The following is a 19,032-nucleotide window of genomic DNA, read 5'->3' as shown; positions in this document are numbered from 1 at the left end:
AAGAACTAATGATTTAGTGAAAATTATTGTTATATTTAATGAATTGAAAATATTCATTTGAAGCAACAATACTGATTTATGTTTGATTTCAACAGTTCCATTATTTTTTATTACAGTATGGGAATAATTTGCTTTATATGAAAATAATTTTTAAACATTTTTTTCAAAAGAACATATTCTGTTAATGAAATTTATGAGTTGTAAGCTATTTACAAATGAAAAAAATATATATCATGCTGTTGCATGCTACCAGTTTGATAAAGATATTAGAGGATTACACATATTAAAATTCTTACAAATGCAATTTATTTACTCTTAAGTATCTTACTACTTACAAAATAGATAAATTATATTTCACAAACAATAATTCTGATTATCTGTGAAATTTAGAATAATTAATAAAAATGCATACAAAACTAAAAAGTGAGGTTGCAGCGAGATTACAGTTACAGACTCCAATAAACTTTATACAAAGATATTTTACTTTTACTATTTACATAAGAAAGTGACTTATTTTTATAAACAAATAATGTCTTCTGTACTTGGTGAACAGCTTCTTGTAATCGATTGCAAAACAGATTACTGTTACAATTTCACTCATATGCTCAAATGTTACCGCACATATTCATTGAATGTTATTGCACACTCTCTGTAGCTGGCCTTCAGTAGTATCTATAATGTCAAGCCTAGGGCTTATTCTGATGTAACTGCAGCTGAATCGTATCCCTTGTTCATTCAAGGGTAATGGCTTCAAAACATCTATTGTCCAAACCTTACACACTATTTTATAAGCTTTTTCCATTGTTCCTGTGTTGTTTCTGCATTTTTCTTGATATAAACTATTAAATAATAATAATTTATAAAAACCACTTATCAACAACTTTTAAAGGAAAGTTGTAGGTAAGAGGTTTTTTAAATTATTATTATTATTGTGTAATCATACCAACAGGCCATGTTTAATAGAATTATTATATAAATTATTGTAGGTTTACATTCTTAAACATCTTAAATAATTATTAAAATTAACATTTAATGTTTTTTATTTTTAGGATTTCATGCACCGACTATGTCATGGCCAGTTCCTGGTACTCTTATGATTGAACCGACTGAATCTGAAGACAAAGAAGAATTGGACAGATTCTGTTGCGCACTCATCGGTAAATACAGCATTTCTGATAAATAATTTTTTTTTCATATAAGAAATATTTGAATGTCTTATATAAGATTTGATTTACAAAATTAAACCTTCCTTAATAGTACAAGTTTTAAGCGTGAAACCTGGATAGTAATTATATTACTTAAGTATGGTATAAGAGAAGTGGATCAAAAAATAAGTTACACCCTTGCTGTTCTTGAATTAAAGGGGTATATTAATGTCTTACGGTGGCAGCACTGGTTATGTTGTTGTCTTTACACTCCCTTAGCAGCAATTCTGTATGACATTCGGTACGTGTGTAGTATCATTGTCAATATGGCATGTCCTCTAGAGGTTTCGTCCAGTAGTATGATTTTTGTGGGCAAAAAATTACAGTTGTGAAATTCATTGCCAAATTGTCGAGGTATACGAAGAGAATGCACTGTCACCCCATGATCACAAAATGGTGCCAAATGTTCAGAAATGTAAGAATAAATGGGAGTGACGAACTGTGTGCTGGGCGTCCTTCAACTGTAAGCACGATGGGTAACATGTGAATGCAATGATTTTGAGTAACTGGTGCATTAAAATTAGAGAGATTATAAGTGAACTTAACATCAGTTACGGTCCTGTGTTTGCAATTATTTAGCTTGGTTACCATAAGATGTGTGCATGATGGGTGCCACATCTGTTAGACCGACAACCACAAACATCAACATTCGATTCTGTGGGAGTTGTTTACAGTAAATTTATGTCTCGAGGAACAATGAATGCTGATCTTACTATGAGACTAAAAAAATTGTGTAAAGCCATTAAAGATCAAAGACCGGAAGATTGAGCGATGGGGTAGGTTTTCTTCACGACAATATTACTTCTCATTCAGCTTATGTAACGTAGAGTTACTGCAAAAATTCAAATGAGAAGTGTGGTTTTGGTGATTATGCCAAAAAATAGATAAAAATATGTAGTTTTTTGTTCAAAAAAAAAAGAAAAGTTTTATAAATATGTATTTGTTTCATAGAGGGGGTTGTAACTTACTTTCTGATTGTCCCTTGTATTATAAGAATCCGTTTCACTTTATGATATTTTGGTTTAATACCCCTAATTTAAGAAAGCCTCTCTATCTTTCTTTTTCAATTGTTCTTTATTCCTTCTCTTCTTCCTTGGATGAATGTTAAACACTGGTCACTACGTTGGTTCCTTCTAGTAGCTGTTTCTGTTTCAAGTTTCTTGTGGTGCCTTCTAGTAGCCTGGAGGCCAGCTATTTCTCTACTTGGGCTCAGTAGAGTAGCAAAGCTTTTGCGCCTGTGGATTATGTTTATGTTGAAGTTACATGAAAAGCCAAATTAATTAGACCTAAAATACCCTTCAGTTCAATTTGCCCAGTCTTCTATTTCTCATAAAATCTATCTGATCACTTGGTAATAGTTGAATTACTGTTGCCTGATGAATAAAATTTTTATGTGTTTTGTTGAAAATTATATCTCATAAAATAATGAAATTGATTTTCAGCCCAACAAATTGAAACCATAATGATTATCTTGGGCTTCTAGTGTAAGAACAAAATTACAGAAAATACATGACTATCAGATTGCTTGCTGGTACCCATATGTATAAACAAAAGGACCGATAATTAATAAATAAAAATATTAATTTTGATATATTTATGTTAATACTATCTTTGCTAAATAAAGAAGTCTTATTATTTCTAACAAAAATAACAATATCCATATCAACCAAACCAAACATTTTCCTCTATGCAGCACAGTACTTCAAGAAACAGAAATCAAAATATGCTTTCATTAATAACTCATTAATTATTTTTAAAAAATTCAATTGATGCCTTCTAAATTTTATTTTAATTTCCATTGATTTTTTTACTTTATTATTATCTCATATACACTTAATATTTTGATGTATTAATTGTTTCTAATTTAAAAATAAACAAAAATTACATATTTTTTGATGGGATACTACTTAATCAGACCCTTTATTTGTGAAAATGAGGGCCATTTATTGATCTGAAGCTGCTTTTCATTCATTATATAATAATCATTCAAACTCTAGCTTACAAATTACAAGCTGTTCAATCTGTTGTTAATGTACTGTTGTCAAACTTCAAAACAGTGACTGCAATGCTAGGCATTCAGATGTCAGTGGGAGTACAGTATACCTACGTGCCTGCACAAGTGCCACTCATTCTTCACCAAGTAGCCGACTGTGCAACTCTCCCACCACAGCAGTCCCATCACTCGCAGGCACCTATAAAAGAGCGAATTTTCAATTCATCATCAACCACCGCCTGGAGAAGAGGAAGAAAGAAGTTTGCTGGCTGTCGGGGGCCCAGCATGGGATTGCTCTGGGAGAACCGCCTCAGTGGAAGATGACCGACACTTTGAGGCTGTGTGGGGCCGGGGGGCCATCACTGCTGCTGAGGGAAGAGCTCAGGCAAGCTGCAATTCTCCGACTACATTTGAGCCGAAATTGCTGGAGACCAGCTTTTCCTCAGGCTATCTCACAAAAGACCCCTATCAGGGCCATCATTCCAAAAATCTCAAATGGCACTTTTCAGGACTACCACAAGATTTTAAGGTACCATGCATTGTTGAAGCCATTTGGCGACAGAATATAGCCTGTAAATTTTTAATAGGATAAAAATGGTTATCCAACCATCCATCTAAGCAACCATTTTGTTGCTTATCAAAAGTAAAAAACTCATCTTTTACAGTTTCTCAATATATCAGAAGTGTTTCTTAACTGAGTGGATAATTTAAAAAATAAAATATATTTATTATTTTGTCTTTTACTATTATTAAAGCTATCATGCAACTATAATCAAATAATTTTTTTTTTTTTAAATGAATGAGTAGAAATTTACATTCTTTTTTTGCCCTGCATTGTGATCTAATTATATATACACGTTTGCACACACATCATATTTAATGTTAACATTAATTTATAAAAAATAAATTTAATCTTACATTGATTTAAACTGCAATAATAACATGTTGACATTATTGGTATGCATTCCTCAGTTCACATTTATTAGCAAACATGTCATGGGAGTTGATTTCAATTATCATTTATAATTTTGTGGTTTTTTTTTAATATTATATATTCCCACAAATTTTTAAGTAAAGTTGTACCAGATTTAATGCTAGAGAATGTAGTTGTTCAAAGTAGTAGCACAGTAATACTTTGCAATTTACACTAATGGATTTTCTAAGTTGTTTAAATAAGATGTTTGTTTTAATAGGTATCAGAGAAGAAATTGCTGCAATAGAAAATAAACAAATGGATATAAATCTAAATCTTTTAAAACTATCACCGCACACACAAGAACAAGTTATGGCTGATGAATGGAATCGACCTTATAGCAGGATACAAGCAGCATTTCCAATGGTATATTTTTACTTACTCATAGGAAAAAAAAATATTTTAATTTAAAAATTACTGTAATTAAACATTCACAACACTTACTGTACGATTAGATAACGAAATTCTTATTAATATTTTAGCTAGCTGTGTTATATATATATGCATGTGGGTGTAATAAAAATTTAATTTTAAATACAACTACCTTTTTATATAGTTACTGAAAATAAATAACATTTATGTTTGAAAATATCGCTAGAACACAAAGCCAACAGACAAACTGACTGCCGTTTGATGAACTAAAATTCTTCAAATATATAATCAAACTTCTCATGGAAAATACACAACTTTCTCATAGAAAATAGAGCACCGTAAATTTCTTTTTGTAATGTCTTTCAATAATACAAAGTAATTTCAAATTTAATTATGAGGAGTGTTAAAATTTAAATTATAAATTGAATCTGGTGCGAAATATAAGAAATAAAAGCTGAAGTAGTAGCACATCTAATGGCTGGAAACAAGCATTAACCTATTCCAACAGTTCAGCACTTAGCTGTTATATGTTATTTCGTTATAAGTGGAAAAGTTTATTATTACAAAATTTCTTACAAAAGAAAATATGAAGCTGTCAGAAATTTACATAAGACTTAAAAGATATTATAGTGAAGGAAATGTTGACAAATGTAAGCATTTATAAATGGAGTAAATCTTTTAAGACTGTCGAAACATATAGAGAATAAACCTCACTCTTGTTGTTTGAAAACATCGGCAACACAGGAAATGACTGACAGGGTTAACACAATTATTCAAAATGACTGTCGAATTACAGTGAATATTGCTTCTACATTTGATATCAGTGTTGTCAGTCTGGATAGGTCTATCAAAAATCAACTCGATTATCAGAAAATAGGCACATTGCATTTTACAAATTCTAATGGACAAACACAAACAGATATGCCTGTTTGTTGTTGGTAGCAGTCTACTTACATTATCATTCCTCTTTTTACTTCCTTGGACAAAGTAAGAAAAGTACTGTGATCGCAAAAAATTTCGGTTTTTAGATTTCAACGGAATTATCCATTTTGATCATCCCTAAATCCATTTTAACTAGTTTCGGCGAGACATCTGTATGTAAAAAAGCATGAATGTATCTTGATAACTCAAAAATAATTAGCCTTTTGATTGCAATCGACTGAACCAAAAGTGTAAAAAAAAAAGCCAAAAATCCAAATGTTTTGTATTTTGGACTCTTTCGTAACTGCAGTATTATAAGCCCTCAGAATTTTTCAACGATATATTGTAAGTAGTACTTAATTTTATTGGTTCCACAGTTATAGCCAAATAAAATTTAATTAATGAAATATTTGGATCTTACAAGGGGAAAGCACATCGGTTCAAATCTGAATTCATATACATTTATTCTTTTTTAACTTTTTTTTTTAATTTAAATATATTGATTTATTAATAATTGTTAACCTCTGACTGTAAAAACAAATTGCAATAAAAATTCAATAACAAAAAAAAAAAAATTAAAAATAAATTGGAAGTTATTAGTGAAATAAAACTTTACATTCTTTTCATTTTAATTCAAAAATTTTTACACAGGCTAATAATTATTATTAGCAAATCAATATAATTAAATTTAAAAAAAATGTAAATGAAGTCAAGATTCCAACCGATGTGTCCATGGTTACAGATCTGACACGTTCTCACTTACACTACACAACTACTTGAGTGGCGTGTAACAAAATTAATATATAAACTGAAATAAAATGCTGATATGTACATCACAAAAAAATGTGGTCAGTGTGGTGTCCACCACAATGCAATTCTGTAACTGTTCACTTTATATAAAGTATTGGAGGATTCTATCTACATTCAAATGAAATAAGTTTAAATGAAATGCAGCAAAAAATGTGTAGATATAATTTAATAGGCTTACAAGGAAGTCATGTGGTGTTCACTTTTTTTATTTTTTATCGAGATGAAGTCTCTTACTTTTATATTTCTTGCAAATCGTTTATTTTTTCATATAGCTACATTGTTTACAGGTTTAATTTTAAAAAAAGTAAAGCTAACTTTAAAAATCATACTACAAACCAAAATGACTTTTTGACTTGTTCAAATTTCAGTTTTTGAAGTCGTTATTAAATTATTCTTAATTTGGTACAAAACCTAAGTCATTCTTTAAGGAGTTACAATAATGATTTTTTATTTAATTTTTCACTGTTTCAACCTGTCTCCTTGAATATTTATTAGTTTTCTATGCATTAGACATTAACAGAGGGGGAACAATTCTCTTACCTTATCAAAGAGTTACGAAATGATAAATTCCCTGATAAATGATAAATGCCATGCCTGACGGATTCGAACCCAGGACCTCTGTATGAAAGGCTGAGATGCTACCACTCACACCATGGAGGCCGAGGCCGGCCATTTAGAGATGTAATTTTCAATGAATGTACAGTATGTTATTAGATTCAATTATGTATGTATGTGTGTGGACACATTTTTCTTGGATTTTGATTTTAGATTACTAAATTACACAAATGCAGCCATTCGTTACATGAATTAGCCATTGGGTTTACCTCAACATGGTCACCAAAATATAAATTTTGTAATAATCATTACACAATAACGGGGTAAGCTATCAAGTTGGTTCAAACATGGTAATGTAAGGTTTACTAAAATGCATAAAATATATAAATATCAATTTTGTAGATCAAGTGTTTTGTTCCACCCCCAAAATGGTGGAAAACTAACTTTTTAATAATTGAAAAAAAAGGTATGCCATAAAACCTCCAAAGCAAGAGATAAATAAATTACATTAACTTATTAACAAGTATGTTGTGGCAAAATTAAAAGTTAAGAGATTATAACTTTGTATATTTTGTATATTTGTATATTCATATTTCATTTTAAATTCTGTACAGGAATTTGTTCGACCCGATAATAAAATCTGGCCAACAGTTGGACCTATTGATGATATATATGGAGATAAACACCTTGTATGCACTTGCCCTCCAATATTACCAAGTTTTTAATATTGGGATACTATTCAAAAAGAAATAAGTGCTTGAGAATGGAATATCAAGATGGAAAAATTATAAAAGTGAGAAAAATTGTAAATATTCAATCAATTACAATTTATAACTTTTTACAACATAAATGTTAAAAAATGTTTCAAATCAATTTCAGTGTACTTTATTTAAGGTTAAAATTATAAAAATTTTATCCGAGTCTAAGTTGTATTTTCTTGGTGGTAAAAGCTTCTACAGAGTCTGCCTCTGTCGATGCTGATTGCTGTAGTAATAATGATGTTTGAACTTAATTTTGTAACATTTTTTTTATTAATTACATGCTCAAAATTAAGTTGTGTTTTTGTAAAACCTCTTTTATTATTATATATATTTTGGATTATTCACAAGTGTATTTAATTTGTGTCCTTTATTGTTTATTTAAGATCTTTTTAATTATGAATTCCTGTGCATTTTAGATTTGTTTCAACAAGCCAGTTTGTGAAAGTATACTCAATGGTGGAGTGAAATGTTTTAATGAGCTCTTATTATGAAATACTCCATCTGTTTTGTCAAATGTAAAACTTATTTCAGTCTCAGCAGTCAAAATTTGTACACCACAGGAGAACAAAATTGTTTGATAATTTGTATATTGTTTTATAGTTCTCAATGCGATGTTAACATAAATTATTTTAATGAATTTATCTTTTTTGTAATTTATTTTGTTTTTAATAATAAAATTTGTGTAGGAGTTTGTCTAATAGTGTACTGTAATGGTCATTTGCTTTAATTAAAAATTTTATTCATGTAATTTATCTCTGTTAAGTGGAATGAAGTGTATTAGTCTGAAAGTTAGAAGTTTATGATATTGAGATGACTAAACGTTATGTATGACAAATTTTTTCAGTTATAGTAAGTTTTCCATACATTTTAAATGTACGTTTGCATTCATGTTTTTTGACTGTAGGTCCAAGATGTTTGTACTTTTGTCTAAATAAACACATAAAGGTATATATGTATTGTCTTGCCGAGAGCGAATGAATGTGATGAAGTAAATGTCATGCGGTTAATTTAGAGCAATAGTTGTTAAAGTTGGGTGGTGGAACCACTGTTGGCGGGGCTTGACTGTGCTACTGAGGTTGACTGTGCATGGTAGTCCATGCAGCCATGAGGTGTGGCACTGTGTTGCCAAGGGGCGGTCTTCAGGTATGATGTTTATAATGGGCGATGGGATGTAATCTGAATTTTGTTATTACATGTAACACATTTTGAATGGTATGAGTTTAGCGTTGTAATGACTCATTACTTAGTTGATGGTTGAGGCATTTAGTCACAAGCATTGGTATTAAAATTGGAACTAGACACAGAGTTCGCGCTTCCACGGACTCACTTAGCAGTTCAGAGGGTGATATTGTAGGAAAAAGAGTGAAGCTGTCCGAAAGAAGCCTAAAGCGAAGGTGTTGGCTGATATAATTTTTACTGTTGTAAATGTCTGCCGAGCAATTTGCATCGGTGGCATCCCGACTGATGACTGTGAGATGTAAGAGGGTCTAAAGATAGCCTCCGGTAAAGCCCCTCAGGGCTCAAAATGGAGAGGGTGGTGTGGCGACTGGAATTGCCACAAAGTGGGTGTGTCTTCCCCAATGGGATTGGGATGCAAAAAATTATTCATAAATTACAAATCTTATAGCTTAGCTTGAAATAAAGAGCAAAAATATTGGTTACAGCAAGATGGATGCTCTGTGTCACACTTCCAATTTGGCTATGGAGTTGCATGAATTTTTTTATAACTGTAATTTCTTGTGGAATACGGTATCTGTGGTCTCAAAATTTTTCTCACCACCAAATTTCTATTTTTGGTTCATTTGAAAGTTACTATAACAAGAACAACATACACACTTTGGTGAATTTAAAGAAAATATCAAAAGATAGCATTTCTGCTAGCTGAAGTCAGTGCTGCGGTAACTAAGAAAAATTGAACTGGGCATAAAAACAAGTCGATTTCTCCATCAGTGCTCAAGATGGATATTTTGAACATTTTTATGACATGTAAAAGGAAAAATACTAAAATTATACTATGCTTAGTTTTAAATATTAATAAATTACGCTTGTCATTAAAAAAATTATTTTCAAAACACATTCCTTTCACAAGTCTAAAATTACTAATAACATGGTCTTTGGAAGTTATTTTTATCCTCCTTAGTCCACCTTTGTTGTTCAATCACTTTTTTACAGTTAATTTTAGCTTGCTTAGGTTATAGTTTTGAATATAATTAATATTTTTAATGAAGCGCAGCATAATTTGTATGAAAATGACTATATCAAGGACATCCAGAAAGGTTTGGCTGATGGAAAATTACAGACTTTATTAATAAATAAAATAGAAGTAATTTAAATAAAATTAAATTAGTTTTACTTCCTTGTACGAAGTAAAGAAAGTATTGTGATCATGAAACATTTTGGTTTTCATATTTCAACAGAAATATCAATTTTGACCATCCCTGAATCTATTTTGACTAGTTGCGGCATGACATCTGTATGCACATATGTATTATGTATCTCATATAATTAAAAAATGATTAGCCGTATGATGTTGAAATTTTGGATTTAGGACTGTTGTAACATCTAACTGTGCACCTCTCCTTTTGATTGCCTGAACCAAAAGTGTCAAAAAAAGCCCAAAATAAAAATAAAATTGGTGTTTGGACTTTTTCTTAACTGCAGTAATAAGCCCTCATTGATAGCTTTTTAACGATATATCAAAAGTGGTACTTATTTTCATTGGTTTCAGAGTTATAACCAAATAAAATTTTTATTAATGAAATATTTGGATCTTAGGTTCACATCGGTTCAAAACAGTCTTCATCTCCTTTTTCTTTAACTTTTTTTTAAAATTTAAACACATTTATTTATTAATAATTATGTTAACCTCTCACTGTAAAATTATTTTTATGATGAATAATAATTCAATAACAAAAAAAAGATAAAATATTAGAAGTTTTTTATGAAATAAAATTTTATGTACTTTTCATTTAAAAAAAAAAATGTGTAAATGTAATTTAATTTAATCTGTGTACAAGGAAGTCATGTGTTGTCCACATCAGATATTTCTGTTATGATAAAATACTGACCTATTGCTAGTAAAAAAATTCAAGGATTACATTACTATTAAAATGTAGAATTCTATCTTTAACTTTATCGCACTTCTTAATTTTTTTTCGTGATTGAACACTTTAGGTGTTTGTTCTATTAAATTGAATTTTTTCTCTCTTAAAAATGTATGAAGAATTTTTTAAAAGAAAATAACATCGCATATATAGTATATAAACTTAATTATAACAAAAGTAATAATTTGGGTTTTGTATGTTAGCAAAGATGATGGTCTGAATTATTACTTCAGAATGCATTTCTGTTGCTGAAGTAATTTCAGGATGGCAGTATGAACTTTTACATTGATAACAATATAGTAAAGGTACTGTAAGAATTTAGACTTTGATTAAAGTAACAACCCACCAGAAAGTAATGAACTTAGATTTTATTTTGCAGAAGTTATTGTTTCAACTAATATGCTACCATAATTTATTTTTACATTGAAAATAATCTGAAGTTTTAGGTAAGTAAGCCACTGCTCTAGTACAAAATATAACATTTCAATTTGATTTTAAAAATAAACTTTTGTTTCCACATATTTTTATATTTTAATTTTCCTGGCTTTAAAAAGTTTAATATTATATTTACTTTTTCTGTCATCTGTCACACTGGTTTGATGGTATTCTCCATTTTTTTCTGTACTGTGCAAATCTTTTAACTTTGACGTATTTATACATCCTTAATCTCTGTTTTATATTCAAATATATATTTTTCACAGCTTTTTATGTTCCATACATCTTTCTGTTACTAAATTAATTGAACGTGGATATCTTAATACACAGCCCATCAATCTCTTTAAAAAGTTTTGTCACAAATTTTAAATATGATTAACCTGAAAACCTAACTTTTCACTTTATAGAAGATAATTTTGATAATAATGAGATCTTTATCATGCTGATCTTTATGGGAGCATGAAAAAGTCTTTCTTCTGGAAGGTTCTTGTTTTTAATCCAAGTCAGGGTTGACTTTTTTCATACACAACAAAATTCATCTTTCATCCATAAAAAAGTATAGCAATTAAATTTGGCATCAGCCTGTAATTAAAAGCATAAATAAATTATTCCCTTAAATATAAAAATAAAGGTGGTAAAAGGTATCTAATTTATTAAAGAAAAATTTACTTTTTTGTAACATTTTATCAAACTTATTTAAAAGAAGCATTTCTTTAAAAATAAACTGTTTTTTTTTTTATTAGTCAGAAGTAAGATAAAAAAACAAATTAATATATATCGATAACAAAATAGGAAATAAAACATTAAATTTTTGTTTACAAAATAATAAAACATTTTTTATTTTTTAATATTAAAATACCATTCGAATTTAATTTAAATTAAATGACTTCACACATAAATAAATGCATACACAACAATGTGTATTAAAATATGTGCACGTTTTAATAAATACTATCCAGAATTAAATTTTTTTTCGTCACATTTTTTTGTAATAAATGCATTCATTATTATTTATAAAAAAATTACTTATCTCTGCAGTGTAACATTTGAAAATCTGTAACAACGAAAAGTAATACATATATTTTAAGGATTTCATTATCTTTTTTAAACGTCCTTTTAAGGATGCTGCTCTTTGTGTGAAATAATCATTACAACACAAAATGCATATATGTTGCAAAAAAAAAACCAAACATGCACGGATACACCGGTCGAATTAAAAATCATTCATTCTAAACGAAGGATACATTGATAAAGAAGTACACACAATAATCAGTTTTTATTGTAATCTTATTGCTTTGTAGCTATTAAAAGTTAGCAAAAATGATTTAAAGGAATACAATGTTTATATGAACATCATCTTTTATAGTACATATGATTTTCAGAACCTTCAATCCGATTAGCAGTACAATCTCCCTGTAACACATGGAACAGTACTTTTCATGACATATTGGAACAGTACTCTCACTAACATTTGTTTGCATTTTCATTCATTTGGTTATGTGAACATAATTTATTTTGATATATATTGAAAGGTAAAAAAAAAAAAAAATTAAATCAAATTACTTGCATAGGAAATATATTTACCTTTAAAATATTTGATTATTAACATTGTTTTTATCAGTCAAAAGATGACCTAAAATCATGCCATGCTTGAACAACATATTTACGGTTCTGCCAAATGTAATAATTTCCATAATAATACCATCCTCTGAAAAAGAAGATTATATGCATTCAACACAATATACATAATAACAAATTTATACTAGAAATTACTTATGATTACAATAGTTACTGTTATCAAATCCTCTGCAATAAGTCTGCTAGGAAAAAATTGTATTATGTTAATTACTCTAATAATCAAACCAGCCTGTATATTATATTATTTGATGACACAATATATTACATAATTTGTTGATTTACTATCTTTTTATGCTTATACATATATATATATATATATATGTTACAACTGTACGGTTAACGCATAAAACAGACAGCTTCTTTCAACTCAGCACATTCCCAAATCGGTACCAAAAAACCCCTTCAACTTACTTGTTTTTACCAGTTATCAATGATTTGAATTTTCTGTTTTCTTTTTCCATCATAATTTTTTAATAAACCTTACGCCCCACAAGTATTACATGCTTATGTTATCATGCAATAACACAATGCTCTTTGTTAGGTGTCATTGATTGTATATTCTGGTGTGCAATTTCTATATCATTTGATAGAAGGCTAGCGCAGCATTTGTTATGTGCTTCCTTTTTGAAAGTCGATCAACAATGTACCGAATTGATCCCGAATAACTATGGTGATAAATATGCCTAAAAAGCAAATCCTGCTTATACTTTCAATTGTGACAACAGATGTACTATACAAAAATGATTGGCATTTCATTTCTAAAGTGCTATGCAATACTCATTTTCATTACCATAAACAATCAAATTGAAAAATTCATCATTTCTTCTGTATATTATGACAAAAATGCCACTAGTTTATGGTCTTTTATTAACTAATATGAGTAGTAACATACATAAATTTTGTTATCATCCAACTCTTGATAAATGATTTTATAAAAAATTGCTCTAGAAAGAACTGGACAAATCAATCCAAATCCAAGATACTGACATGAAAGCTTAAAAGATGTAACACTGTCCTTATTTCATGGTGACAATGATAATTATATCATATATACTTTAAAACTAGATTATTTAATTAAAATTCAATATAAATGACCACGTAAAATCATTTCAAGATGGTAAATTAAAATAAACATTGGGGAAAAAACAACCCAACCTTATACTGTAGAAGAAAGTAACATTATAAATGGTCATTCAGTAAAAATTTTAAAGTGAGAAAGTACTATATTTAAATCCTACTCGTGATACTATTTATAGTATAAATTTAAATTTTGGTAAAAAGTACTCATGTGATAATCCACATAATATTACAACAGTTATGCATAAGCATATATTCTACGGATAAAAATCTTATTTAATATAATTAAGCTATATTAATATGATATTTAATATACTACACACAAAAATTAAGATGTTTTTCTCAAAAACACTCGATTGATTTTTATTTCCAATTAATGTACACTACCTTCAATCTTCTAAGAAGAGTACATTTTAATTGTGATGCAGTTTTAATCATTATAGTTTTCTGTGATAGCTCTAGTAATGTTTTAATAATAAGCTGCAATGATTGAAAGAAAACTAAAATACGTACTATGGACAAATCTTCAGTTTAATATATACTTTAGTGGAAATATTAAATGTATTGTTGCCAATATCCACAATATACAATGGAACGCCAATTTCCCAGATGTCCAACTATCTGGACTCCTTACATCTGCACCAGGCAATTTTAAAAAAGTAACACGTTATTAAAAAAAAATCTAAAACATAAATTACAATCACATCCACATCTCATAAAGATTGATTCAATAGTTGTAGCATAAAACAGCAAAAAAAATAATAAATAATTTATTTTTTATCCCTTAAAATGTTAAAATTCAAAAAATCTAAAAATGGTTTTAAGATAATTATCTGAAGAGTATATGTAAGCCCAAATCGAATGAATATCTCGTTTAGTATAATCGGAAATGGGGAAAATTTACAATCATTGTCAACATTTTTTTACCTCTCATCGCTTTCAAGATAGAATTAAAAAAAAATCTGGTTTTTAAATACTTTGCTACCAAGAAATTGAAAAAAAAAAAAAAAAAATTAATATTACCCCATTTTAACTCTTTAAACTCAGAATCTAAAAAAAATACTTTCTTAATGTGATGTGCAGTTACATCATAAGAAGAATGTGTATACAAATTTTCATTAATTTATCTTCTGTAGTTTTTGATTATCAGTAAGTAAGTAAGGACATATTTTATTTATATATATATATATATATATATATATATCGCATGTTTTCAGTTCATATAATAATCTGGTTTGATAATTAAGGATATTGAGAGACAGTACACGTACAAATTTCTTATAAATACAATTTATAATAATGTAACTCTGGTGCTGTTAACATAAGTATCAATATTGTTAGGGATTGTTAATATCATGTCTGCAACAAAACAATTGTTTTATCAATTACAGAAAAAAGAGAGATCTTAGAAAAATTGGATAATGGTAATCAGATGAATATGGTTCAGGAACATCCACTCTTTCAGATATTTAGATAAGTGGAGAAACCATTATGATTAATGTTTTGCAACTCAAAAAAGAATAAAGTATTTCCAGTAAGACAATGAAGAAAGCATCAAATGATGAGGGGAATTGAGCTCTTTTGGTGATTTGTTCAAAAGTGATCTCTTGATAAACCAATTAGTGGATCAATTCCAGTAGAGAAAGCAATTACTTTAATAAGAATCTAAATGGGAATGAAAATATTATTGCAAATACAGGTGGCTTCAAAATTTTAATCAGCATGATGGAATTTGGGAACTTTAAATTCATGGAGAATCATCAGCAAACATCCCAGTAGCAAATGAATTTATTCAACAATTTTCTGATTCTTTTAAAATATTATGATGAATACTTTGCTTATAAAGTACTTTGTAATTAGAAATTAGATTTTTATTTCTTGTACATATATCTTTTGTTATGTTCTTGTATGTTATGTAAATCTTTGTAATTTTTATATCCAGGTCTGAGCACAGGAGGTAACTCTCAGCTGAACTGATTCATTCTATTTATAGAGGTCTATCATGTTACATTTGAGTACCTGAATAAATTGAATTTAATTGAAAATTGTGACAATATGTCCTTGAATGGAAAGCTCTTCCTAAGATAACTTTTTTCCCAGCAAAGAAGAATCAGCTCCAGGCTACAAAATATTTGACACTGTTGGTTGGTAGTAACACAACTTGAGATCATCGATTAAATCTTATACTGATTGGATTAGTCAAAAAGATCATAGAGGTGACCGCAAGAAATTTTTTTTTTTTTCTAGCAAATTTTTTCAGATTGATATGATTATTTCTATTTAATCTTTTCCTGGACAGACAACTAAATGTCTTTATCAACACCTGGACACTATATTACTAGAATGAACAATTAGTTAAAAATACCAAACTTAAAAATTAAATTACAGAGTTATAAAAGAAATAAAATCAGCAATTAAAATGCTCAATATCAAAACAAAAATATTTTTTATACAGTACAGCATAATGTGAAGTGCCTATGTCATATGTTAAAGGCGAAATAAAATCACAATGACACAATATTAAAAATATAAATTTTTTTTGTCTTCAGTCATTTGACTGGTTTGAAGCAGCTTGCCAAGATTCCCTATCTAGTGCCCGTCATTTAATATTGGTAAATCCCCTACATCCTACGTCCCTAACAATTTGTTTTACATATTCAAAGCATTGCCTGCCTGCACAATTTTTTCCCTTCTACTTGTCCCTCCAATATAAAAGCAACTATGCCAGGATGCCTTAAGATGTGGCCTATAAGCCTGTCTCTTCTTTTAACTATATTTTTCAAATGATTCTTTCTTCAATTTGCCGCAACACCTCTTCATTTGTCACTTTATCCAATCATCTGATTTCTAACATTCTCCTATTACACCGCATTTCAAAATCTTTTAATCTTTTCTTCTCAGGTACTCTGATCGTCCAAGTTTCACTTCAATATAAAGCTACACTCCAAACATATACTTTCAAAAATGTTTTCCTGATGTTTAAATTAATTTTTGATGTAAGCAGATTATATTTTTGACTGAAGCTTTTTTCACCAGTGCTATTCGGCATTTTATATCGCTCCACCTATAGTAATTCTACTTCCCAAGTAACAAAATTCTTCTATCTTCATAATCTTTTTCTTGCCCTATTTTTATATTCAGTGGTCCATCAACATTATTTCTACTACATTTCATTACTTTCATTTTGTTCTTGTTTATTTTCATGCGGTAGTTCTTGTGTAGGACTTAATCCATGCTATTCATTGCTTCTTCTAAATCTTTTTTACTCTCAGATATAATTACTATGTCATCAGCAAATCGTAGTATCTTTATCACTTAACCTTGTACTGTTACTCCGGATCAGACTTTTTCTTTAACATCATTAACTGCTAGTTCTATGTAAAGATAAAAGTAACGGGGATAGGGAACATCTTTTTTCAGACTCCCTTTTTTATTACGGTTTCTTTCTTATGCTCTCAACACTAAATTTTTTTAAAATGCAGAACATTTTATTCCAGTCTACATTATCAAATGACTTTTCTATGTCTATAAATGCCATGACAATACAAATATAAATGCCATATATGCGACAAGTTGGTGGATCACACTATACGACTCCTGTTGTATTGCCCAAAGGAATTCTTGCATCCAATCTTTCCCAACTATCCATCTGCTTGGCTGACTCTGAGGCAAATCACAATTAACAACTGAGGTAAAAACTGGTCTATAACTGCTTCTAAAGTTTTAGGACATGTAGTGGATAAGACATGAAAGTAGGGATGTTGAACACAAAGGCAGATCAACAAATGAAAATGTACCAGATGAAGATGACATAAGTGTGTATGACCCATTGTTCAATATGCAGAGATAAAAGTTATGCGTCATTCAATCAACTATAGTACCTAAAGAAGAACATAATGATGAATAGTAAAGGTGTTGAAATCACCAATTATTAGGCAGGACAAAGGTATTTGGGAAAGCAGATTGGAAAGATCGTCTTCACTGATACTGGAATTTGGGGAAAAGTATAAGTTGCAGATATTCATTTTAAATGATGCCAATACTTTCACTGAGCTGCAGGGATGTTTATAGCCAGGGGAATCTGTGCGGCTAATCAACCTCCTTCAGGAAAACAGCCACACCTTCATGTCCTCTACCTACACTTAGCCGCATCTCTTATAGACCTAGCTGCGAGAAGACACTTCATTATGGGGAAGGAGGTGAATTTCCTGCAGACAATGTACCACAGAATTTTCTTCCTTTAGTAAAAAAAAAATATAAACCCTGCATGTAGATTATCAAATACGATCCAGTTTTTCTTTTTGGTGTTTATAACCTTTAGGAAGTAATTTGCTTCTTCAGGCACTTCATTTGTCACCATATCTGTGAAGAGACCTCGAGATGTGGTGGGGACCTGGAAACCTTGTAGGGCAGAGATACCATACCAGGCAACAATTTTTTTTTTTTAATACATCCCTTCATGGGGATTTTGATAGTTTGCTGCATATTTGGTACAGCAGGAATTTTATTTGGTGATGTACTGATTGAGTGATTTTCAATAAACTGCTCACTATCAGTCTTTCCACCAAAAATATCCTCCTTTTTCTTGCCTAAAAAGAATTCAGTGACGAAAAAGCAGACGTAAGGAATTTTATCTGGTCTGACAAAGCCTAGACCAATTTGGTCGGTTCTTTCCATGATGGACATGCATTCTCCTTTTGCACATTATTAGAAAGAGCCTGGACAAAACTTAACAGTGCGTTGTATAGGATTCCTCATGTTGAGGGATTTTCTATATTCCTGACAAGCTACACAAAAGGACACTTTCTGCTCGGTACAAATTTTTAATAAAGCCTGCACAGAAGTGCACACTCTGCACAGAAGTGACTGACTGCGATGATAGATCTTCTGATATTTCAGATAATTCAATACCAGCCAACTCATGGTAAAAGATCACTCTTAGAAAGATACACTCTCCTGCTGGAATTTAGTGTATTATTATTGGGCTCCACTATCACTTTGTCCTTCCCCATGCACCTAAGGGCTAGCAGTTTCCGACTCTTGTTATCATTACTTACCTGGGCACCATTACTAAGTTTTTTAATAAATTTCGAAGCCAGAGCTGTTATTATGCACTTACTTATTACAAAGAGAGAAACCTTAGAAAAGGATTTAACTTCCTTGTTACACTTTACTAAAAGAAACCATA

At 29.7% G+C, this 19,032-nt stretch overlaps 1 protein-coding gene across 6 annotated transcripts in view; it reads left to right on the top strand.

Annotated features, from left to right (window-relative positions):
* The window catches only part of LOC142326450 (glycine dehydrogenase (decarboxylating), mitochondrial-like), a 158,763-nt gene that overhangs the window by 135,094 nt on the left and 4,637 nt on the right, over positions 1-19,032 (top strand). For 2 of the 6 annotated variants that reach the window (XR_012756790.1, XR_012756789.1), the window contains 4 exons: positions 1,050-1,157; positions 4,392-4,537; positions 7,444-7,622; positions 15,787-16,060. Coding sequence is in view for 2 of the 6 variants with exons in the window: in XM_075368975.1 (XP_075225090.1) it covers positions 1,050-1,157; positions 4,392-4,537; positions 7,444-7,554 (365 nt within the window). In the remaining 4 variants the exon portion in view is untranslated. Of the gene's footprint in view, positions 1-1,049; positions 1,158-4,391; positions 4,538-7,443; positions 7,987-8,006; positions 8,291-15,786; positions 16,061-19,032 lie in introns of those variants that run through there. The other 4 variants (XR_012756788.1, XR_012756787.1, XM_075368977.1 and 1 more) reach the window with 4 other exon arrangements.

Source organism: Lycorma delicatula, chromosome 6 (assembly GCF_047948215.1).
Source record: "Lycorma delicatula isolate Av1 chromosome 6, ASM4794821v1, whole genome shotgun sequence".
Taxonomy (NCBI): Eukaryota; Metazoa; Arthropoda; class Insecta; order Hemiptera; family Fulgoridae; genus Lycorma; species Lycorma delicatula.
This window is presented reverse-complemented; position numbering and strand designations above follow the sequence as displayed.